Source organism: Amblyraja radiata, chromosome 16, assembly GCF_010909765.2.
Source record: "Amblyraja radiata isolate CabotCenter1 chromosome 16, sAmbRad1.1.pri, whole genome shotgun sequence".
NCBI classification, from domain to species: Eukaryota; Metazoa; Chordata; class Chondrichthyes; order Rajiformes; family Rajidae; genus Amblyraja; species Amblyraja radiata.
This window is the reverse complement of record NC_045971.1, coordinates 7,818,873-7,843,366: the sequence shown is the minus strand read 5'-3', so window position 1 is coordinate 7,843,366 and position 24,494 is coordinate 7,818,873. Positions and strand designations below refer to the sequence as shown.

At 49.0% G+C, this 24,494-nt stretch overlaps 1 protein-coding gene across 4 annotated transcripts in view; it reads right to left on the bottom strand.

The window, feature by feature from the left end:
• The window catches only part of tbkbp1 (TBK1 binding protein 1), a 109,076-nt gene that overhangs the window by 49,976 nt on the left and 34,606 nt on the right, over positions 1-24,494 (bottom strand). For all 4 annotated transcript variants that reach the window (XM_033035022.1, XM_033035023.1, XM_033035020.1 and 1 more), the window contains exons 6-7: positions 23,242-23,447; positions 21,248-21,303 (exon numbers count right to left, since the gene is read on the bottom strand). In XM_033035022.1, coding sequence (XP_032890913.1) covers positions 21,248-21,303; positions 23,242-23,447 — 262 coding nt within the window. The remainder of the gene's footprint in view (positions 1-21,247; positions 21,304-23,241; positions 23,448-24,494) is intronic.

The following is a 24,494-nucleotide window of genomic DNA, read 5'->3' as shown; positions in this document are numbered from 1 at the left end:
CTTGACCCAAAACGTCACCCATTCCTTCTATCCAGAGATGCTGCCTGACCCGCTGAGTTACTCCAGCATTTGGTGTCTATCTTCAGAGTCAGCGTCTGCAGCTTCTTCCTACACACAACAGTAAAGTTGTAAAGGTCAGGATTCCTATTGCAATGTATGACTTGACACAGTCCATGACACAGTAACGCCCGCTGAGGTGCAATGTGAAACATAAGCCACAAAGAGCAACATTTTTCCATTGTTCTGGACAACGCAAGTCCCAACAAGCAGAGCGACTCACGTCATAAGGCCATAAATGATAGGAGCAGAATTGGGCCATTTGGCATAGCAAATCTACTCCGCCATTCAATCATGGCTGATCTATCTCTCCCTCCTAACCCCATTCTCCTGCCTTCTCCCCTTGACCCCTGACACCCATACTAATCAAGAATCAATCTATCTCTGCCTTAAATATATCCATTGACCTGGCCTCCACAGCCTTCTGTGGCAAAGAATTCCACAGATTTACCACCCTCTGACTAAAGAAGCTCCTCCTCATCTCCCTCCTAAAGGAATGTCCTTTAATTCTGAGGCCATGACCTCTGGTCCTGGACTCTCCCACGAGTGGAAACATCCTCACCACAACCGCTCTATCCAGGCCTTTCACTATTCGGCAAGTTTCAATGAGGTCCTCCCCCCTCATCCTTCTAAAACTCCAGCGAGTGCAGGACCATGTGTGGAGCAAGTTTCCAGTGACCATTTATTGATTTTTAATAAATGGTTTGTGATTCCACAGGCGGTCGGTGAGATTTCCGCGCGCCTTGCCTGAACCGTGAGCAGTTTTACAAGCAGGTTGTGTGAAACTGCAAAACGGAAACTTGCTCCGCGACAAACATAGCATCGTATCTCACTAGAACCGGTGCCAGGCACTCTATGCCCCATATCACCCCCCCCCCCCCACCACCACCCTCTATCTATCCCCACAACAACTCCTGCTCCAAATATGGGTGCTAATTTGCCCCGTGCAACAACAAAAAAAGGAATCTAACCATCGGATGAATTATTGTGAGATAAATTAACTTTGCACAGTGGAGTTTTAGTTACAGCCGGAAAGGGGTGTTGGTTTATCTTGCATAACCAACGAAGAAACATTGCAGCAATAAAACTCTCTCAGGGTTAGATTTGACTGTAAACCCATGAGATTTAGACACCGCTGGCATTGATAGTCCATCTCTAAATGCTCCTGAACTGATGAAGCAGTTTAGAATCAGCGACAGGGGCAGAGGAAATGCTGGGGTCACTAAGGTGTTTGGAATTTCCGGACTATATTTAGCTTCGCCTCTGTACATTTTTGCTTATTTCACCTGTTTTGGACAGAGCTGTGGTTTCTTTTTTTAAATGACACCCCTTTATTTCATCGCATGGTCCATTTACTGCCGATCACATGACACAGGCAGGAGATGAACCACAGATTAATGCCATCTTTAGATTTTAGAGATACAGAGAACAGAGAACAGGCCCTTCGGCCCACCGAGTCCGTGCCGACCCAGCGATCACCCCAGTAGTCTAGCACCATCCTACACACACACTAGGGACAATCTACAATTCTACCGAAGCCAACCCACACGTCTTTGGAGTGTGGGAGGAAAACGGAGCACCCGGAGAAAACCCACGCGGTCACAGGGAGAACAGGCAAACTCCGCACAGTCAGCACCCGTAGTCAAACCCGGGTCTCTGGCGCTGTGAGGCAGCAACTCTACCGCTGCGCCACTGTGCCGCTCATGGACACAACTGGTGGTGGGCAACGACAGCTGCCTGTTATAAATGTTATACAGAACAGTAATTAACACTGAGCAAAATGCCAAAGGTGTAATATACAGACCAAGTCACCCAGTCCTTGCTGAGGAAGGCTTGACGTTCTCCAGAACGCTGGTGGTGTGCTCTCCGCCACCTCCTGTCTAGTGTACATGTTGATCTCAGCAGATATGCAGTGAGGTTGCCGCTCGGACTGAAGGGCTGTCATCGACAGACTGGGATGCCTTCTAGACGAGGGCATGTGTTGTTGACGTTCTCACTCAGAGAAGGTGATAAGTCTCACCAGACAGGGTTGAAAGTGGTTGAGAGACGTGTGAAAGCTCACCTTGACTGCCTGTGCCATAAGGCTGCTCTCTGAAGCAGACCTGTAAAGCTTCAGACCAGAACCTGGGGCGAGGGCCAGTGGCTTCCCTCCCTCTCTCTCCTGTCAACTCCTTAACGCCTGCGCTCTAACATTGGTCCCGATATAAATAAAACCCGCACGATGCCATCCTGAGTCCCCTGTGCCAATAGCCCCTCTGCATCTCTGTAGTCTAGATGGTGGACAGGCTAGATGCAGGAAGATTGTTCCCGATGTTGGGGAAATCCCGAACACGGGGTCACAGTTTAAGGATAAGGGGGGAAGTCTTTTAGGACCGAGATGAGAAAATCATTTTTCACACAGAGAGTGGTGAATCTGTGGAATTCTCTGCCACAGAAGGTAGTTGAGGCCACAGTTCATTGGCTATATTTAAGAGGGAGTCAGATGTGGCCCTTGTGGCTAAAGGGATCAGGGGGTATGGAGAGAAGGCAGGTACAGGATACTGAGTTGGATGATCAGCCATGATCAAATTGAATGGCGGTGCAGGCTCGAAGGGCCGAATGGACTACTCCTGCACCTATTTTCTATGTTTCTATGTTTCCACCCATACGGTTCAAGTATCTGTTGAGGGACCGACTGAAACTCGGGGCAGCCAACGCCAAGGCTCTGTGGGATGAGGACCACAGTCTAGGGTCCTTCCGCTGCTGGACATTGAGGGGCAGAATCTGGTGGGGACACCCCTCAAACAAGTGAAATAATATCACCCCAGGAGGCCACATGAATGGCAAGGGTGTTTTGTGCAAAGACAGGTGCTAATACGACTGAGTATTGTACTAGAACACACTTACAACACCCGAGACCCTGGTTCAATCCCAACTACGGGTGCTGTATGCATGGAGTTTGTACGTTCTCCCCGTGACCGCGTGGGTTTTCTCCGAGATCTTCGGTTTCCTCCCACACTCCAAAGACGTACAGGGTTGTAGGTTAATTGACTTGTTAAAAATGTAAATTGTCCCTAGTGTGTGTGTAGGGTGGTGTTAATGTGCGGGGATCATTGGTCGGTGCGGACTCAGTTTCCATGCAGTATCGCTACACTAAACTAAACTAAGAAGGTACTAAGAGTTTTTTTTGTGTGTATATTTAACTATGAATAAAGTTTAGTTTTAGTTTGGTTTATTCTCACGTGTACAGACCTAGGTACAGTCAAAAGCTTTTTGTTTATTTATGAAATATAAAAAATATAGTCCTCAGGAATCAATACCAGCTTGCAGCATCAAATTGAGGAATGCCCTAACTTTGCATCTTTGATGGCAGTGGTAGAGGAAGATCTGAAAATGACTGTGGCAGTAACTGAAAGGTAGGCAGAGGAACCATAGTCAGTTTAGTTAGGCCTCCCTTCGGTCATGGCTGACCATGGGTGTCTCCAGGGTTGGAGGATGCCTGTGCGTGACTTTGTTTAACGTGGTGAGACTGGTGCACAGACAGCCACCACAGCACACGATCCTTGACAGATCTGGGTCAGGATCCAGTGGCATGGAGTCCAAGACGACCGGAGACCCTTTTCTGCTGCAGCCCTCATGCTGTGACGTTCCACTAAGGTCAGCCATCGTCCTCCGCCTGTTCCACCGTTGAGGTCTTGGTTGGATTGCTCTTTGTCAGAGTCCTCCCCCTCGACTTTACTTCTGCGATAGACACAAAGTGCTGGAGTATCTCAGCGGGTCAGGCAGTTCCTCTGGAGAAAAGGAATAGGTGACGTTTTGGGTCGAGACCCTTCTTCAGACTGGGAGCCAGGGGAGAGGGAAACTAAACTAAGAGATATGAAGAGGTACAAAGAACAAATGGATGAAAGGTCGGCAAATCAAAGCCAGCAATGATGATCAAGGAATGGTGGAGCCCACAATGGTCCATTGTTGGTTGTGGAGAAGGGGATAACGAGTGAAACTAATGAGTGAAACGAGCAGGTCGGTTGTGGAACTAATATGATGCCGTGGGTGGGGAAGGGACGGAGAGAAAGGGAAAGCAAGGACAATGATAAGGAAACATAGAACGGTTCATTGTTAGCTGAGGGGAAGGTGACAAGGCGTTCAATCAGTAAAATTAATCATGAAAGTGAAACTAGTCAGAGAACCAGGGAGGGGGAGGGATGGAGAGAGAGGGGATGCAAGGGTTACTTAGAGTCTGACGAAGGGTCTCGACCCGAAACGTCACCCATTCCTTCTTTCCAGAGATGCTGCCTGTCCTGCAGAGTTACTCCAGCATTGTGTGTCTATCTTCAATATTTATACCATTGGGTTGTAAGCTGCCCAAGAGGAATATGAGACGCTGTTGCTCAAATTTGCGTGTGGTTTCAGTCTGTCACTGGGGGAGACCCAGGACAGAAAGGTCAGTGTGGGTAAGAAATGGGAAGCTTCTGGGAGCTTCAACTGCTGTGTTTCCTGCGCTGCAAGTGCAACCACGTTTTTGAAGTGCAACACTAATACAAAGCACCCTCTGCAGATGGCAGATGTGTTCATAATGGAGTGCTGGCTATCACAGGGTCTTCCCCACACCCGCACCTAATATCCATCAAGTATGCTAAGCACTGCACGCCTGCACCCACTATTTGCATGCTTGTCACCACTTCAGAAGCAGTCACATTTGAATATTTGCATGCACCATCCTACACACACTGGGGGCAATTTACAATTTTACCAAAGCCAATTAACCTACAAACCTGTGCGCCTTTGGCGTGTGGGAGGGAAAGAGGTGCACCCGGGGAAAACGCACGCGTCCACAGGGAGGGCATGCAAACTCCATACAGACAGCACCCGTAGGCAGGATCGAACCTGGGTCACTGGGGCTGTGAGGCAACAACACTACCGCTGGATCCTAATTTGAGGAAGGACATTCTTGCTATTGAGGGAGTACAGTGTAGGTTTACAAGGTTAATTCCCGAGATGGCGGGACTGACATATGCGGAGAGAATGGAGCAGCTGGGCTTGTACACTCTGGAGTTTAGAAGGATGAGAGGATATCTCATTGAAACATATATAAGATTGTTAAGGGCTTGGACGCACTAGAGGCAGGAAACATGTTCCCGATGTTGGGGGAGTCCAGAACCAGGGGCCACAGTTTAAGAATAAGGAGTAAGCCGTTTAGAACAGAGACAAGGAAACACTTTTTCACACAGAGAGTGGTGATTCTGTGGAATTCTCTGCCTCAGAGGGCGGTGGAGGCAGGTTCTCTGGATGCTTTAAAGAGAGAGCTAGATAGGGCTATTAAAAATAGCGGAGTCAGGGGATATGGGGAGAAGGCAGGAACGGGGTACTGATTGGGGATGATCAGCCATGATCACATTGAATGGCGGTGCTGGCTCGAAGGGCCGAATGGCTAATCCCGCACCTATTGTCTAGTGTCTATTGGATCACCATGCCGCCTCTGTAGGTTACGGAAATTGCAACGTTTTTTTTTCAATTCAAATACCACAATGTAACTTAGAAATAAAGTCATGCATTAATTCAGGTGTCTCAGTAGCGCTCCAAACCACTTCATGTACAATGCTATTGTAGCTGCTTGTTCTGTAAGTATGCTGGAATGTAATGCTCCATTGATCCTGGAGCACAATATGGACCCGAATATCCCACCTCTGTAAAATGGAGCGTACAAACACTTGTGTAGGAGGGAACTGCAGATGCTGGTTTACACCGAAGATGGGCAGCACTGTATATCACTTGAGAATTCTAGTTTTTTTTTTTTATATAGGAGGTCGCTGTGGTGCAGCGGTAGAGTTGCTGCCTTACAGTGAATGCACCGCCGGAGACCCGGGTTCGATCCCGACTACGGGTGCTGTCTGTACGTTCTCCCCGTGACCTGCGTGGGTTTCCTCCGAGATCTTCGGTTTCCTCCCACATGCCAAAGACGTACAGGTTTGTAAGTCAATTGGCTTGGTAAATGTAATAAATGTCCCTAGTGGGTGTAGGATAGCGTTAGTGTGCGGGGATTGCTGGTCGGCACGGACCCAGTGGGCCGAAGGGCCTGTTTCTGCGCTGTATCTCTAAGCAAAACTAATACTAAACTAAACACCAAAGAGGGCAGACACAACCTTGGTTTAAAACACAAGAAAAAAACACATAGGAGAAGACATCTTCGCTCTCTGTGCCTACTCCGCCATGGTTAGACATAAAATGCTGGAGTAACTCAACAGGACAGGCAGCATCTCTGGAGAGAAGGAATGGTTGACGTTTCAGGTCGAGATGCTGCCTGTCCCATTGAGTTACTCCAGCATTTTGTGTCTACCTTTGGTACAAACCAGCATCTGCAGTTCCTTCGTAAACATTCAACCATCGTTGATCCTTTACCTCAGGACCATTAGTTCTAGCTTCATATTCCTTGACATCTTCTTCTTCTTCTTGCGTATGGCGTGCACAGCCTAACGTTGGAGGACAACTTGTTCTATTTGATCCTATCTGATTGTGCACGCTGGGTTGATTGCATTCGTCGAAACAGGGCGGACCCGGCGAAGGTTGCAATCTCCCACACCATCCCTTGACATCTAAACATCTAACAATCTCACACCTCGATAGGTAGTTGGTGCAGGCACTATCACAATGTTTCAAAGATATTTGGACAGGGATTCTTGGCCAGAGACCCGGGTGCTGTCTGTACGGAGTTTGTACGTACTCCCCGTGACCTGCGTGGGTTTTCTCCAGGTGCTCCAGTTTCTCCCACACTCCAAAGACGTACAGGTTTGCAGGCTAATTGGCTTGGATACAAATGTAAATTGTCCCCAGTGTGTGTAGAGTAGTGTAGTATAGTGTTAGTGTGCGGGGATCGCTGGTCAACGTGGACTCGGTGGACTGAAGGGCCGCTGTATGTCCAAACTAATCTAAAGGTACATGTCGAGGAGAGATTTAGAGGGATACGGGCCAAACGCAGGCAGGTATGACTAGTGTAGATGGGGCATGTTGGTCAGCATGGACAAGATGGCAGAAAGGACCTGTTTCTACACGGTATAATTCTATAACTCAATGTGCATTGGATCAGAATAAGAGCACCTCTTTCAGCGTAGCACTCCAATGGTTCTACTCTGGGAAAGTTAGCCTGCATTTTATACTGGGACAAACCCCCCACTCTCTGACTGTTGGATAAAGACCAGACGCACACAAAGTGATTAGAATCCATAGTCTTTTACTAGCAACTCTGCAGAGGTAACTCAAAGAGCTTTCATCTCAGCATGCATACTATGAGTGAAATCTACACTGACTAATCTACACTGACTATCTACACTGACTCAGAAAGGAGATATACTACCCATTGAATATGGTAGTAACTCACAGGTAGGCAGAGGAACCATTATTACCATCTGGCACCATTATTGATTACTTGCGTTATAGGAAGGAACTGCAGATGCTCGTTAAACCAAAGATAGAACAAAAAAGCTGGAGTAACTCAGCGGGGCAGGCAGCATCTCTGGAGAGAAGGAATGGGCGACGTTTCGGGTCGAGACCCTCCTTCAGGCCCAATCCCGCCCTGAAATGTCACCCATTCCTCCTCTCCAGAGACGCTGCCTGTCCCACTGAGTCACCCCAGCTTTTTGTGTCTATTAAATACTCGCTGCCTCATTTGAAATGGTGCTTGGAATTTATGGTGCGGAGTAAATCAGTTTGAGACGTACTGCAGCAAGCAGTCCTTTACATTGGGCGCCAGGCCACCTCACGGTGTGCTCTTTCCCCCCCAGAGCGTTTCGTTGCATTTGTGGTCAACCTGAAGCTGGTATTTTCATTGAGCCCGGATACTTGCTTAGCACGAGGCTGAGAGCCAGAGCTGCGAGCTGACGGGACCCTTAGTCCTCTGCTGAGGCACCGCACGCGCACCTGACCACAGGCCTGTGCTGCCACCGGTCGCTCGCAGTGCGACTCGGGTGCGGAGAGCGCAGAAGGACGTGGCCAGCGGTTGGGGTGACCACATGAAGTACCCGCCCTCATGCTGCCAGCCATGGAAACTGGCCAACAAACAACACATTACGCAACCCAGCTCGCAACAGCCAGCAGTCTCGATCACACCTGCCGCAGCAGATGCAGCCTCCGCCCCCAAGCAGTAGCAGAACATTGAGCACAAAGGTGTTTGTTCCAAGGTGAAAGCGCCTCTGATGTTTAGCGTCTGTCCCTGACTGACCTTTGAACCATGTCCCTTGCTCAATGTGTATGCGAGTCTGACATCGCTTACAAAAGGCATGGCCATGTACTGAAGGGATTACTGGCGGGTGGGACGTTAGAATTGTACTGGACGCCTGCGATAGATTGTATTCTCAGTGTGTAGGAGGTAACTGCAGATGCTGGTTTAAACAGAAAACAGACACAAAAAAGCTGGAGTAACTCAGCGGGTCAGGCAGCATCTCCAGAGAAAAGGAATGGGTGATCTATTGGATGCAATCAACTCGACGTGCACAAACAAATAGATTAAATAGAACAAGTTGTCCTCCAACTTTAGGTTTTGCACGCCATACGCAACAAGAAAGGGGTCGAGACTGAAGAAGTGGTTGCTGGATTGGTAACTAGTTTTGTTTAATTTACAGCCACCCAAGAGGGCAGACAGCACCAAAGAAAACAAGTTGGGGTAGGCTTCTAATGGGCCTGTCCCACTTGCGAGACTTTTACTGGCGAATGCCCACACCCGTCGTAGGTCGTTGCAGGTCGCCAAAAATGTTCAACGTGTTGAAAATTCAGCGGCGACCAGAAAGACGCTACGATTCTTTGGCCGACTGAAGAGACGACTCACGACCGTACGGGGGACAACCTGGCGACATGTCGCGGGGTGACGCCTGTATGGTCGTGAGTGGTTGCCCCAAGAGTCGTACCTTGTTCTGGTCGCCGCTGGATTTTCAACATGTTGAAAGTTTCGGCGTCCTACTGCGACTATGACGGATGCCGGCAGTCGCTGAAAAAGTTGCATAAGTGGGACAGGCCCATTAGTTTTCTGTGCCCACTTCTTCATTCAACCAGGGCTGTTTTTTTTTTTTAACCTCAGGAGCAGGACTGATGGTCCTCACACCATCTAGCTCTGAGATGGATGAGGTCTTTCACATCCATAGCTGAGATAGCTGTATACGTCAGCTACATCCGAGATAGAGTTCTAGCTAAATATTCATTGGTGGATATCTGGCTTCTGCGAGAAGAGGTTCTGAAAGTGGTGGCTCATAGTACCCAGGGTCACATAGAGGGCCAGCGTTGTGCAACTGGAGGATGTTGAAGAGGATCTCAGATATATGGATGAAAAGTGTCAAGACTGCCATTTCATGAATGGCTCAGCCATCATGAATTGGATGTCAGCCTCTGAATAGACACGAACACAAGAGGTATGTGCACACTGAAGCACAATGCAGAAAGCTAATGTGACCTTAGCTCTGGAAAGGAGACGAAGCAGGTTTTACCATTTTCCCCATTTGTTCTATGGGCCAGCTCGACTTCAGCGGGAAACGTGTTGGAGGCGAGCGAGGTGCAACTTTGAAGCAGGAAAGGTCTGGGGCGATGGCGTGGCAGTAATTTATCCCTGAAGCCACCATACCACTGGAGAAGTGAGGGAGTGCTGCACTGACAGAGGTGCCAGCTTTCAGCTGAGACATTAAACCAAGCCCCTCTCTGCTCTTTGAAATGACATGAAAAGGTATTACAGGAACTTAGGAGAGATGTTCTCCTCGGCATTCCGACTTTCCTTCACTCGAGTTCTATTTCAGTTTAAGAATAAGGAGCGAGCCATTTAGAACGGAGATGAGGAAACACTTTTTCTCAGAGAGTGGTGAGTCTGTGGAATTCTCTGCCTCAGAGGGCGGTGGAGGCAGGTTCTCTGGATGCTTTCAAGAGAGAGCTAGATAGGGCTCTTAAAAATAGCGGAGTCAGGGGATATGGGGAGAAGGCAGGAACAGGTTACTGATTGGGGATGATCAGCCATGATCACATTGAATGGCGGTGCTGGCTCGAAGGGCCGAATGGCCTACTCCTGCACCTATTGTCTATTTCGATTCTAGTACCAACAGCTAGGGATCGTTTCTAACTAGGGAGCTACTATCCACCTCATTGAAGACCCTCAGGCTATCTGCAATCTTTAATCAATCTTTAATCTGAAGAAGGGTCCGAACTCAGAACGTCACTCATTCTTTTTCTCCAGAGATGCTGCCTGACCCGCTGTTGTTTAGCTTCTCATTTAAAACAACAATTCAGAAGAATAAACACAATTAGAGCAGTTGTAGACACAAAGTGCTGGAGGAACTCAGCGGGTTCGGCAGCCTTAAGGGGCTGTCCCACTGTACGAGGTAATTCAAGAGCTCTCCCGAGTTTAAAAAAAAATCAAACTCGTGGTAAGCACGAAGAATGTACGTAGCGGGTACGTCGGAGCTCAGGACGTCTCTTAGCGGCTCGTAACGCTAACGGCAGGTACTCGGGAAACGCGGTAAGCTCGTGAAGATTCGTGAAGATTTTTCAACATGTTGAAAAATGTCCACGAGAGCCCCGAGTACCTACGAGCGGCTATTACCGTAATTCTCCGAGTTCAAATCAGGGGAAACTCGGGAGAACTCTTGAATAAGCTCGTACAGTGGGACAGCCCCATAAGGGTCGGGTTGGGTCGGTACCATGCAGTAGGAGGGAGAAAGCTGCAATAGACTTTACTGGACTTTATCTTACACTAAACATTATTCCCATTATCATGTATCTGTACACTGTGGACGGCACGATTGCAATCATTTAAAGTCTTTCCACAGACTGGATAGCGTGGAATGAGTTGCCAGAGGCGGTAGTTGAGGCAGATAGTATCGCAACCTTTAGGAAACATTTATACAGGTACATGGATAGTGCAGGTTTAGAGGGATATGGGCCAAACCTAGGCAGGTGGGACTAAAGTAAATGGGACGTTGGTCAGTGTGGCCGAATTTCCTAATTCTACTCCTATAACTTATGATCCTGAAATTAACAGTAACAATCCTTAAAGAGTCAGGACATATAGGATGACGTGGAAATAGAAACATAGACAATACGTGCAGGAGTAGGCCATTCAGCCCTTCCAGCCAGCACCGCCATTCAATATAATCATCCAAAATCAGTACCCTTTTTCCGGCTTTCTCCCCATCTCCCTTGATTCCATAAGGGCACAGAACAGGGCACTTTGGCCCAGCCTCTCCATGCCAGCCTTTGTGCTACATTTGAACCTCCCAACTTTCATCATCCAAGTGGCCCTTTATTCCTTTCTCCTTATATTCTTGTCCACAATCCCCTAATATGCATCCATGCGCATGACTTCAAACTCTTCCTTGGGTGGAGAAGTTTCTTCTGTTGGATTGTTCAGTGCCGACTTTGCAATGAGTTTACATTTAAAAGACACTCAGATAGTTACATGGACAGGAATAGGTTTGGAGGCATGTGGGCCAGAAGCGGGCAAATGTGACCAGCTAGGATGTGGCACCTTGGGCATCAAGAATAGGCTGTGCTGGAGGGCTCATCTCCTTTCTAAAGGAACGGCCTTTTATTCTGAGGCTATGGCCTCTGGTCCAAGTGGAAACATCCTTTCAACATTCACTCTATCCAGGCCTTTCACTATTCGGTAAGTTTCAATGAGGTCCCCCTCCTCATCCTTTAGTTTTTTTAGTTTTAGAGCTACAGCTCGGAAGCAGGCCCTTCAGCCCGTCGAGCCCGCGCCGACCAGCGATCCCCGCACCTTAACACTTATCCTACACACACTAGGGTCCATTTTTACATTTACCGAGCCAATTAACCTACAAACTCTTTGGAGCGTGGGAGGAAACCGAAGATCCCGGTGAAAACCCACGCATGTCACGGGGAGAGCGTACAAACTCGGTACGGACAGCACCCGTAGTCGGGATCGAACCCGGGACTCCGGCGCTGCAAGTGCTGTAAGGCAGCAACTCTACCGCTGCGCCACCGTGCTGCCCTAATCCTTCTAGCCAGAAAGATGGCAGCTCTATGTTCACGCACTAGGCAGTTCAAGCTCACCAGCTCCTCCAAGTGGAACTAGGGTGCAATTGCAACAAGTGAAGAAACTGCTTGAAAGTATACACCTCGCAGCCTCTGGAAGCAGAGGACAAGAAACCCCAGTCTGAACAAAACTAAGAAACCTAGAATTGTTCAGTGCTGATTATCAACTAGTGGTACCTCAACAACAGAACACCACGGTCCACCTCTTACACGACTGGAGAAAAGCAATGGGCGACGTTTCGGGTCGAGACCCTTCTTCAGACATCCCGACCCGAAACGTCGCCCATTCCTTCTCTCCATAGATGCAGCCTCACCCGCTAAGTTACTCCAGCATTTTGTGTCTACCTTCTATTTTGCCAGCATCTGCAGTTCATTCTTACACCTCTTCTTACACGACCATGGACTTGTAATTTCTTAATGTGATTTTGCCCTAACGGGATGTTTTTTGCAGTCTTTTTTGCTCATTTTACTGTCTTGGAGAATTCAGTACGCCTTCTATCTACTTCTGATGCGCCCAGGCCGACCAAAAGCCCCTCATCCATCCCCAATCCCATTCTCCCTCTTGCATCCATTCACTTCCCAGTCTCCTGCTTCCCGAGGGGCAAAACTTCAATAACTGTAATTAACATACAATCGACACGTCAAGACAAGGCGCGAGACAAAAGGATTGAAGAGTCACAGACTTATACAGTGTGGAAACAGGCCCTTCGACCCACATTGCCCACACTGATCAACATGTCCCATCTACACTAGTCCCGCCTGCCTGCGTTTGGCCCATATCCCTCTAAACCTGTCCTATCCACGTACCTGTCTAATGGTCACAGTGAGAACGTACAAACTTCCTACAGATGGCACCCGTAGTCGGGATCGAAACCCCGTCTCCGGCTCTGCAAGGCAGCAACTCTACCGATGTGCCACTCTGCTGCCCACCTGCTTTCACTGCTGCTCCTGGCAGCCCAGTCCAGGCACTCACCACCCAGTGTGGCTGTACCACGCATCTCCTTTAACCTTTCTCCCTTTGACATTAAAGCTCTACCCTCTAGTCTCTGACATTTTACTCTTAGGGGGGGGGGGGGGGAAAGGGTTCTGACCATCTCCCCATCTAAGAATGACCGGCCATGATCACATTGTATGGTGGTGCTGGCTTGAAGGGCCGAATGGCCTCTACTCCTGCACCTATTGTCTCACAATTTTATGCCCTTCTATCAGGTCTCCCCTAAACATCCGACACTTAAACCATCCAAGTTTGTCCATGTGGCTAATGCCCTCAACGCCGGCAGCATTCTGGTAAACCTCTTCCACATTCTCTCCTGTAAAGGGGTGACCGGATAAACACACAATAAACACACCCAAGCCTGAACTCCTTAACCTGAACAACTCAACCATCCTATCACCAACTAAAGAGCACAGTCGCGAGCTACTATCTACCTCATAAGAGACCCTCCGACTATCTTTAATCGGACTGTATGACTTTATCCTGCACTAAGCGTTATTCCCTTTATCATGCATCTGTACATTATGGATGTAATTATGTCTTGTCTTCCCGCTGACTGGTTAGCGCACAGCACAATGCTTTCCGCTGTACCTCAGCACACGTGACAATAAGCTAAAATGAACTCTTATCAGATGGCCAGGACTATATTTCTTTAGCTAACGGTTATCTGTTATTTGCACCTTATCAGTTTATTGATTCATGTGTGTATATATTTATATAATGGCATATGGACACACTGATCTGTTTTGTAGACAATTCCTACTATGTTCTGTTGTGCTGAAGCAAAGCAAGAATTTTATTGTTCTATCAGGGACACATGACAATAAACTCTCTTGAACTTGAACGGTGGTGCAGCGGTAGAGTTGCTGCCTCACAGCGCCAGGGACCTGGGTTCGAATCCGACTACGGGTGCTGTCCGTACGGAGTTTGTACGTTCTCCCCGTGACCTGCGTGGGTTTTCACTGGGATATCCGGCTGCCTCCCACGTTCCAAAGACGTACAGGTTTGTGGGCTAATTGGCTTGGTATAAATGTAAAACTGCCCTGGTGTGTCGGTGTCGGTGCGTGGGGATCGCTGGGTCGGCACGGACTGGGTGGGCCGAAGGGCCTGTTTCCGTGCCGTACCTCTCGGGACTAAACCATAAGCTGCAAGGCTGTTCAGCCACTGTACAAACTGCTCTAGTTAACCACATGTCGACAAGCCGACATTCGTTGGTGTGGTTTACCTCACTTAATGTACCCTGTCCAATATCAGCGGGCAGATCTCTGCCTCCTTACAATGTCCACAGTTACAGCATTAAAATTCACATTGGCCCTACCTGCACCGGCAGCTGCTGGCTTGGATCAATACCGGAAAGGAGAGAGAGTTTAGGCCCAGGTTCTTACAGAACCGCTACAATCACAGCTCCTCCCTTCTCCCTCACACTATTGAGAAAGGTTTGTTTCTTCTTTTAGTTTGATAAAGATCCCTCCGCCTGCCCCTTCAGATTCTGAACAGCCTTATCGCAGGCTATTCTTGCTATTTTCTCGACAAACCGGAGGGGGTTTTATTGTCATGTGTACTAAGTACGCCCTGATGGACCCAAGTCTTTGTCAAGTTTACTGAGGGAACAATCACTAACCCTGAGAACAGCCACAGAGTTTTCATCTGAGGAAGAAGTGTATGAGTAGACGGACTGATGATGATCTCAGGCCCGTTCGAGGGCTGTGCTCACTCATCTGACCCCGTCACACATTTCATGCCAGACTCTCTCACACACCCACCAGTCTCACAGCAAGAGGAGGGAAACAATCCCAACACGAGGATGTCGCCAGCTCTAGAGCAACTGACAATTTTGTCAACATTGAGTTATTGCTTGTTTTAGGGTATTTGAGATATGCTCCACACAATGGTGAACAAAACACGTCCTTCTCCGAGTACAATTTGAAAATATTTATACCAGGGAAGTAAGAGATTCCATCACAGAGAGCTGAAAGAAAAACACATTTTCCTCATTTACAAGAAAATTCCTGTCTGTCAGTTGCTTCATTTTGTCAAAGTAGGGCAGTATAGGCAGAGGTTGAGTAGGCTGGATCCCTATTCCTTGGAGCGCAGGAGGATGAGGGGCGATCTCATAGAGGTGCATATGATCATGCGAGGAATTGATCGGGTAGACGCACAGAGTCTCTTGCCCAGAGTAGGTGAATCGAGGACCAGAGGACACAGGTTCAAGGTGAAGGGGAAAAGATTGAATAGGAATCTGAGGGATAACTTTTTCACACAATGAGTGGTGGGTGTTTGGAACAAGCTGCCAGAGGAGGCAGTTGAGGCTGGGACTATCCCAACATTTAAGAAGCAGTTATGCCCCTGTCCCACTTAGGAAACCTGAACGGAAACCTCTGGAGACTTTGCGCCCCACCCAAGGTTTCCGTGCGGTTCCCGGAGGTTGCAGGTGGTTGCCGGAGGTTGCAGGTAGTGGAAGCAGGTCGGGAGACTGACAAAAACCCCCGGGAACCGCACGGAAACCTTGGGTGGGGCACAAAGTCTCCAGAGGTTTCCGTTCAGGTTTCCTAAGTGGGACAGGGGCATTAGACAGCTACATGGATAGGACAGGTTTGGAGGGATATGGACCAAATGCTTATGGGTGGAACTAGTGTAGCTGGGACATGTTGGCCGGTGTGGGCAAGTTGGGCTGAAGGGCCAGTTTGCACACTGTATCACTCTATGACTCTATAATCTCCAGTCTACCACTCTGTGACCGCATTGCCCAGTCATCACCACAAGACGTAGTGGTTATTTTCAAACAGGTCACAGGCTTCACCAAGGGTTGGGGGAGTAGGCACATGGGGACACTGCTCCCTCTCAGTTAGGTAGTGGGGTCAAGGAAAGAGCGTTCACGTCGCGGCCCTGTTTCCACCAATCTTTATAGCACCACGCACAAGCAGCACAAGGCAGACACCATTGGATGCAGATGCCGAGAAATGCGTTCAGCTCTGGGCTGAACAACTTCTAATCTTGTGTGTTCAAGAAGGAACTGCAGACGCTGGAGAATCGGAGGTAGACAAAATTGCTGGAGAAACTCAGCGGGTGCGGCAGCATCTATGGAGCGAAGGAAAGAGGCAACGTTTCGTCCCACGGGACGAAACGTTGCCTCTTTCCTTCGCTCCATAGATGCTGCCGCACCCGCTGAGTTTCTCCACCTTCTAATCTTGTGTGTGGACTCAATAAGAAGAAGTTAGGTACCATCCCGATTTGAAACCGCCTCACCAGCCCTTCATTGCCCACAGTTCTGGTCGCCCCATTACAGGAAGCATGGCTTTGGAGAGAACACAGCTCAGGATTACCAGCAGGGTGCCTGGATTCAAGGGCATTCGGCCGAACGCACTATGGGAACTTCACTCGCCCCCCCCTGCAGGAACTATACATCAGGAGGTGCAACTCCAGAGCCAATAAAATCATGGGAGACCCCTTCCACCCCTGCAACGGACTGTTCCAGCTGCTACGGTCAGGCAAACGCCTCCGTTGCCATGCAGTGAGAACGGAGAGGTTGAGAAGGAGTTTCTTCCCAGAGGCCATTAGGATTGTAAACTCCTATCTCACCAGGGACTAACTTTTACTGGACCACTCTGTTGCTTTTTTTTTTAAGTTGCTGTTTTTTCCCCTTTTTCCTTCCGCCCACAATATTTAATATGTAAAAGAATATGTCATTCTGTTCCATCCTGTTTGTAGTTTGTTTGGTTGTTTGTTTGTTTGTCCTTTTGCACAAAGTCCGCGAGCATTGCCACTTTTCATTTCACTGCACATCTCGTATGTGTATGTGACGAATAAACTTGACTTGACTTGACTTGACATTAGATACAAGGGAAGCCTGGTCTATCTCGGATTGTTTTCTCTGCAGCTTCGGAGGTTGAGGAGAGTGCTGATAGAGGTTTATAAAATGATGAGGGGTATAGACAGGGTGGTTGTCAGAACCTTTTCCCTGGGTGGAAATGTCAAAGACTGGAGGACACAGCTTTAAGGTAAGCAGAGATTTTATCGGGATTCGTTACCGCATGGCTTGGGAACAGCTCCACACAAGACCACAGGAAACTGCAAAGAATTGTGGACGCAGCCCTGATCATCCGGGCAAACCAACCTCCCTCCCTCCCATTGACTCCATCTACACCTCACGCTGCCTCGGCAAGTCCACCAGCATAAACAAGGATCAGTCTCGCCCCAGACACTCCCTCTTCTCCCCTCTCCCATCGGGCAAGAGGTACAGAAGTGTGGAAACGCACACCTCCACATTCAGGGACAGTTTCCTCCCAGATGTCATCGGAAAAATGAGCCACCCCATCACCAACTCGAGAGCGGTCCTGACCAACCTTCTACCTAATTGGAGATACAAGCTCCAATGAGAACAGTACAAGACACAAAGTGCTGGAGTAACTCAGCGGGTCAGGCAGTATCTCTGGAGAATATGGATAGTAGGCATTTGAAGTCGACACCCTACTTCAGACCCTTCATTAGTACGAAGCAGTGGAGTTACTGTCTTACAGCGCCAGAGACCCGGGTTCAACCCCGAATACAGGTGCTGTCTGTACGGAGTTTGCACGTTCTCACTGTGACATGCGTGGGTTTCCTCCGGGAGCTCTTGTTTCCTCCCACACTCCAGAATGAAGAAAACTAATGGCATGTTGGTCTTCATAACATGAGGAGTTGAGTATAGGAGCAAAGAGGTCCTTCTGCAGTTGTTAAATAAATAAATAATTCTTTCATATATCAAAATGCTGCCACTCATTAAATAAAAGATCAGCAGCCACTCGGGAGTGGAATTCGCTGGATTGTTCCCTGGTGAGACCACACCTGGAGTATTGTGTGCAGTTTTGATCTCCAAATTTGAGGAAGGACATTCTTGCTATTGAGGGGGTGCAGCATAGGATTAATTCCCGGGATGGCAGGACGGTCATATGTTGAAAGAATGGAGCGACTGAGTTTGTATACACTGGAGTTTAGAAGGATGAGAGGTTTTCTTATTGAAACATATAAGAATATTAAGGGATTGGACACGTTAGAGGCAGGAAACATGTTCCCGATGTTGGGGGAGTCCAGAACCAGGGGCCACAGTTTAAGTATAAGGGATAGGCCATTTAGAACGGAGATGAGGAAAAACGTTTTCACCCAGAGAGTTGTGAATCTGCAGAATTCTCTGCCTCAGAAGGCAGTGGAGGCCGATTCTCTGGATGCTTTCAAGAGAGAGTTAGATAGAGCTCTTAAAAATAGCGGAGTCAAGGGATATGGGGAGAAGGCAGGAACGGGGTACTGATTGGGGATGATCAGCCATGATCACAGTGAATGGGGGTGCTGGCTCGAAGGGGCGAATGGCCTGTTTCTGCACTGTATCTCTAAACTAATCGATTGCATCATGTCGGGAAGGGTTGTAATAGATTATGATAACCAGGAGGGGGCAGCAAAAACTGATGGTTGGTATTTCCATAAGACATAGGGGCAGAATTATGCCCCTGTTCCACTTAGGAAACCCGAACGGAAACCCCTGGAGACTTTGTGCCCCACCCAAGGTTTCCGTGCGGTTCCCGGAGGTTCCCGGAGGTTTTTGTCAGTCTCCCTACCTGCTTCCACTACCCGCAACCTCCGGCAACTGCCTGCAACCTCCGGGAAACACACAGAAACCTAGGGTGGGGCGCAAAGTCTCCAGAGGTTTCCGTTCAGGTTTCCTAAGTGGGACAGGGGCATTAGGCACTTCGGCCCATCAAGTCTACTCCGCCATTCAATCATGCATGATCTATCTTTCCCTCTCAACCCCATTCTCCTGCCTTCTCCCCATAACCCCCGACACCCTTACTAATCAAGAATCTATCAATCTCTTTTTCTAAAATACCCAATGACTTGGCCTCCATAGCCGTCTGTGGCAAAAGAATTCCACAGATTCACCACCCTCTGGCCAAAGAAATTCCTCCTCATTAATCCCTCTAAACAGGGATGTGGTCGATTTGTTCTCATAATCAGAGATTGACACCAGCTCCGGATATAACACGGAACGGTACTTCACGGTGGCGCAGCGGTAGAGTTGCTGCCTTACCATCACTGGAGACCCAGGTTCAATCCTGACCGCGGGCACTGTCTGAACGGAGTTTGAACGTTCTCCCCGTGACCGCGTGGGTTTTCTCCGGGTACTCCGGTTTCCCTCGCACATTCCAAAGACGTGCAGGTTTGTAGGTTCCATATAACCATATAACAATTACAGCACGGAAGCAGGCCATCTCGGCCCTGCTAGTCCGTGCCGAACACTTACTCTCACTTAGTCCCATCTACCTGCACTCAGACCATAACCCTCCATTCCTTTCCCGTCCATATGCCTATTAGGTTCATTGTCTTCTGTGAAACTAAGTGGTCCCTAATGTGTAGGGTAGTGCTAATGTGCGGGGTGATCGCTGGTCGGTACGGGCTCGGTGGGCCGAAGGGCCTGTTACCACACACTGTATCTCTAAAGTAAACTAAACTGATAAGACCTTATCCGAAGCCTTCAAAAACTTAAATCTACTCCGATTAATTCTATTGTCAGGTCTTCAAAGGACTCCAACTGACTAATCAAATATGACTGCCCTTTTCGAAATCCGTCTGGCCCGACTTACTGCTATTATCATTTTCTTGGTGTTCTTCAATTCATTTCCAACGTTGACATTGCTAACATCATCTCATTCTCTTTGCTTTTCCTTTTGTGTAGTTGCTCGCTGGTTTCCTGATTTGAAGATATGAATTAATTGGCAAAATTGGGCATCATAGATACTGATCCTTAATAATTCTCAAGGATGAATCTTGTGCCTTTGCCTAAACCAGCATCTTCACACATCTTCACATCATCATTGTGTGCTTTCATGGAAACATAGAAACATAGAAACTAGGTGCAGGAGGAGGCCATTCGGCCCTTCGAGCCAGCACCGCCATTCAATATGATCACGGCTGATCATCCAAAATCAGTACCCCGTTCCTGCCTACTCCCCATATGATATCCCTCGATTCCGTTAGCCCCAAGAGCTATATCTAACTCTCTCTTGAAAACATCCAGTGAATTGCCCTCCAGTGCCTTCTGTGGCAGAGAATTCCACACATTCATAACTCTCTGGGTGAAAACGTTTTTCCACATCTCAGTCCTAAATGGGCTACCCCTTATACTTAAACTGTGACCCCTGGTTCTGGACTCCCCCAACATCGGGACCATTTTTCCTGCATCTAGTGTGTCATGTGGTCCTTCTTTTTCCAACTTCGAGCTCCAAGGGCTGGGCTAAAACACAAAATGTCTTCCTGTTGAGCTGTGACCAGCTCATTCGGAGCTATCTCATCGCCATGCAGGCAACAGGATGATTTATTGGACATGGCAGTGAAGGTAGATAAAAAAGGTCTCACTAAACTAAAGTGCAGGAGCAGGCCCTTCAACCTACAGTGTTTGTAGGTCCCCATAACCTCCTCAACCGCTGACTATCCAGGGGTTACCAGAGAGGCCATGGGGCACTGGGTGAGTTGTGGAGCAGCACACTGCCAACATCACCCCCACTAACACCAACTTCCAGACACAAGAAACTGCAGATGCTAGAATCTGGAACAAAACACAAAGTGCTGGAGGAACAGATCACTCGGGAGAAGGGTGCCGGATTGAAACATCATCTGCCCATTCCCTCCGCAGATGCTGCCTGATCCGCTGAGTTCCTCGTCGCAAGTCCACACCGACAAATGATCACCCCGTACACTAGCACCATCCTACACACCAGGGACAATTTTACCGAAGCCAATTAACCTACAAACTTGCACGGTTAAGTGGTTTAGTGATTTTAGAAATACAGTGTGGGAAACAGGCCCTTCGGCCCACCAAGCCCGCACCGACCAGCGATACCTGCATATCCAACACACACACTAGGGACAATTAACATTTATACCAAGCCAATTAACCTACAAACCGGTAGGTCTTTGTAGCGTGGGAGCAAACCCACACAGGTCACAGGGAGAACGTGCAAACTCCATACAGGCAGCACCCATGGTCAGGATCGAACCCGGGTCTCTGGCACTGTAATCGCTGTAAGGCAGCATCTCTACCACCGTGCCACCTCTAACGCCAGAGATATTATCCCAACTGCAGGACGATACCAAGAATAAACCGACATAGTACAAAGTAAAGCAGATTCATTCAGTCCAGTCACGGAGACATTCTGATCGAGTACTTACTGCTCTTCCTCGGTGATCTTTATCCACTCCATGTCATGGGGGTCACAGGTCAGCTCCTGGAGGGGAGAGATATTAAGGAAAACACCTATTAAGGGAAAACTATGGAAATGATTTAAAACCTGGGCAACATATCACTGTTTGGCTGATCTAATCCCACCCTCCCGTTCCTGGGTGTGATCACCACGACAGGAAGATCGCCACCGATCGGCTTTCAATCGGTTTACGATGTTCCACGACAGCCCCATCTGGTAGAGTTGCTGCCTCATGGCGCCAGAGACCCAGGCCCGATCCTGACCTCGGGCGCTGTCTGTGTGGAGTTTGCACGTTCTCCCTATCTCTGAGCTACACAGGAATAATCATCTCCCTTCAATGAGCTAACTGGCTCAGTGTATTCCTTACACCAAGATAGTTATACATTTTAAACCACTCTTCAAATTTGATTATGTTCCTTTATACTGAACGTCAGAGACAGAAGAACAACAAGGACCCGGTGTGTGGGGGGGGTGGTCACCGAGAACAAAGAGGCCCTGGGGGAGTACCAAGTACACGTGACAATACTGTATCGATCAATGAATCAGCTCGCTGGGATGGTACTGCTGGTGATTCAACCCACAGAGAGAGAGAGAGGCAATGTCTAGATGTGTAGACACAAAACCCACACCACTCAACCTTATATCCACATGACTCAAGCTGCATCTTTATTTATTCATCGGCCGTGAATATCACTTGCTGAGCTGATATTAAAAACTACCTGTGATTATCTCAACCCAAGTGGCTCATTCGGGCATCGAGAGAGAATGAGGGGTCAGTGCAGGAGCCTGGAGTCTTGATTGTGGAAGGGATTCTCACCAGAAGGGAATTAGAGATCCAGGAGATTTTAGTTTAAGAAGGAACTGCAGATGCTGGTTTAAACGCTGAAGTAGCTCAGCGGGACAGGCAGCATCTCTGGTGAAAAGGGATGGGTGAAATCTAGTCGGGTTTTGGGTCGAGACTGAAGAAGGGTCTCGACCCAAAATGTCAACTAAAAAAAGGTTCAAAAGGTTATTTTACTTCTCACATACACCGATGGGTGGAGTTGAATGCTTCTTGCCGTGCAGCACATAAAGAAAGAATACAAACATAACAGTAATAAAGAAATTTAAACATAAAAACATCCCCCCACAATGGTTCCCATTATGAGGGAAGGCACAAAGTCCAGTCCCCATCCCCCATGTCCACCCATAGTCGGGCCCATTGAGGCCTCCACAGTTGCCTTTACGGAGGCCCGATGTTCCAGGCCGTTCTCGCCTGGTGATAGTGCTCCGGTGTCGGGAGAATCCTCTCAGCGGCCTGGGAACCCTGGAACGGCTGCTTCCCTTACCGGAGACCGCGGCTTCCGAAAACAACTATTCCTTTTCTCCAGAGATGCTGCCTGACCCGCTGAGTTACCCCAGCATTTTGTGTCTATCTTAGATTTCAGTTCAACTTGGCATCGTGTTTGGCTCAGACATTGTGGGTCGAAGGGACCGATCCTGTGCTGTGCTGTTTGTTATATGTGTAGGAAGGAACTGCAGATGCTGGATTATACCGAAGAGAGACACAAAGTGCTGGAGTGCCTCAGCGGGTCAGGCAGCATCTCTGGAGATAAAGAATGGGTGACGTTTTGGGTCGGATGTTTCCACCCTTAACGATACGATACGATAGAACTGGGAGGAGGGGGGGAAGAGGAGGGGGGGAGAGGAGATGGGGGAGGAGATGGGGGAGGAGATGGGGGAGGAGAGGGAGGAGGAGAGGGAGGAGAGGGAGGAGAGGAGAGAGAGGAGGGGGAGGAGGGGTGAGGGAAGAGGAGGGGGGAGGGAAGAGGAGGGGGGAGGGGAGGGAGGGGGAGGAGGGGTGAGGGAAGAGGAGGGGGAGGGGGGAGAGGAGGGAGAGGAGGGGTGAGGGAAGAGGATGGGGAGGAGGGGTGAGGGAGGAGGAGGGAGGAGGGGGAGGGAGGGGAGTTGAGCTGCACTGACCGTTGGGCAGCTTTCCTGCAGACTGTGCTGGCTCAGCTGCGACTGCAGACGGTCGCATTCCTCCTTGTACTGCCCCTCCCGCCACTGGCAGTTGCGCAGTTTCCGCTGTAGCTCGTCCACCTGGTCCTGCAGCAGCTGCACCTCCTGCTCGTCCAGCTGACGCCCCAGGGTCTGCAAACTCTGCCGCCGGCGCGGGCTCTCCAGCGCTGCAATGGAAAGGCAGACCCTTAGCGCCCAAACCCAGCCACATAGAGTTACTGCCCCTTCAGCCCAACTTGCCCACACCGGCCAACGTGTCCCAGCTACACTAGTCCCCACCTGCCCGCGTGTGGTCCACATCCTTCCAAACCTGTCTACTCTAAATGCGGCCTCACCAACATCTTATACAACTGCAAGCCTTTTGAACACACTTTTTTAATCCTGAATAAAACCTATACTCTGTCTGTAATGATCAATAATACAATGTGGGCAGCATGGTGGAGCAGCGGTAGAGTTGCTGCCTTACATCGCTTACAGCGCCAGAGACCCGGGTTCGATCCAGGTGCTGTCTGTACGGAGTTTGTACGTTCTCCCCGTGATGGCGTGGAATTTCTCCGGGAGCTCCGGTTTGCTCCCACACTCCAAAGATGTACAGGTTTGTAGGTTAATTGGCTCCAGTAAAAATTGTAAATTGTCCCTAGTGTGTGTGTGTGTGTAGGACAATAGGTGCAGGAGTAGGCCATTCGGCCCTTCGAGTCAGCACCGCCATTCAATGTGATCATGGCTGATCATCCCCAATCAGTACCCCGTTCCTGCCTTCTCCCCATATCCCCTGACTCCGCTATTTTTAAGAGGCCTATCTAGCTCTCTCTTGAAAGCATCCAGAGAACCTGCCTCCACCGCCCTCCGAGGCAGAGAATTCCACAGACTCACCACTCTCTGTGAGAAAAAGTGTTTCCTCGTCTCCGTTCTAAATGGCTTACTCCTTATTCTTAAACTGTGTGTGGCCCCCTGGTTCTGGACTCCCCCAACATCGGGAGCATGTTTCCTGCCTCTAGCGTGTCCAAGCCCTTAACAATCTTATATGTTTCAGTGAGATGGTGCTAATGTGCGGGGATTGCTGGTCGGCATCGACTCTGAATCTTCCCCCTGGCTCTATCTATTGTACTTGAGTTTGACTTGATTGTATTTGTGTGCGGTGTATCTGATCTGCGTGGACAGCATGCAAAACCAAACGTTACACTGCACCTCGGTACAGGGGATAATAATAATCC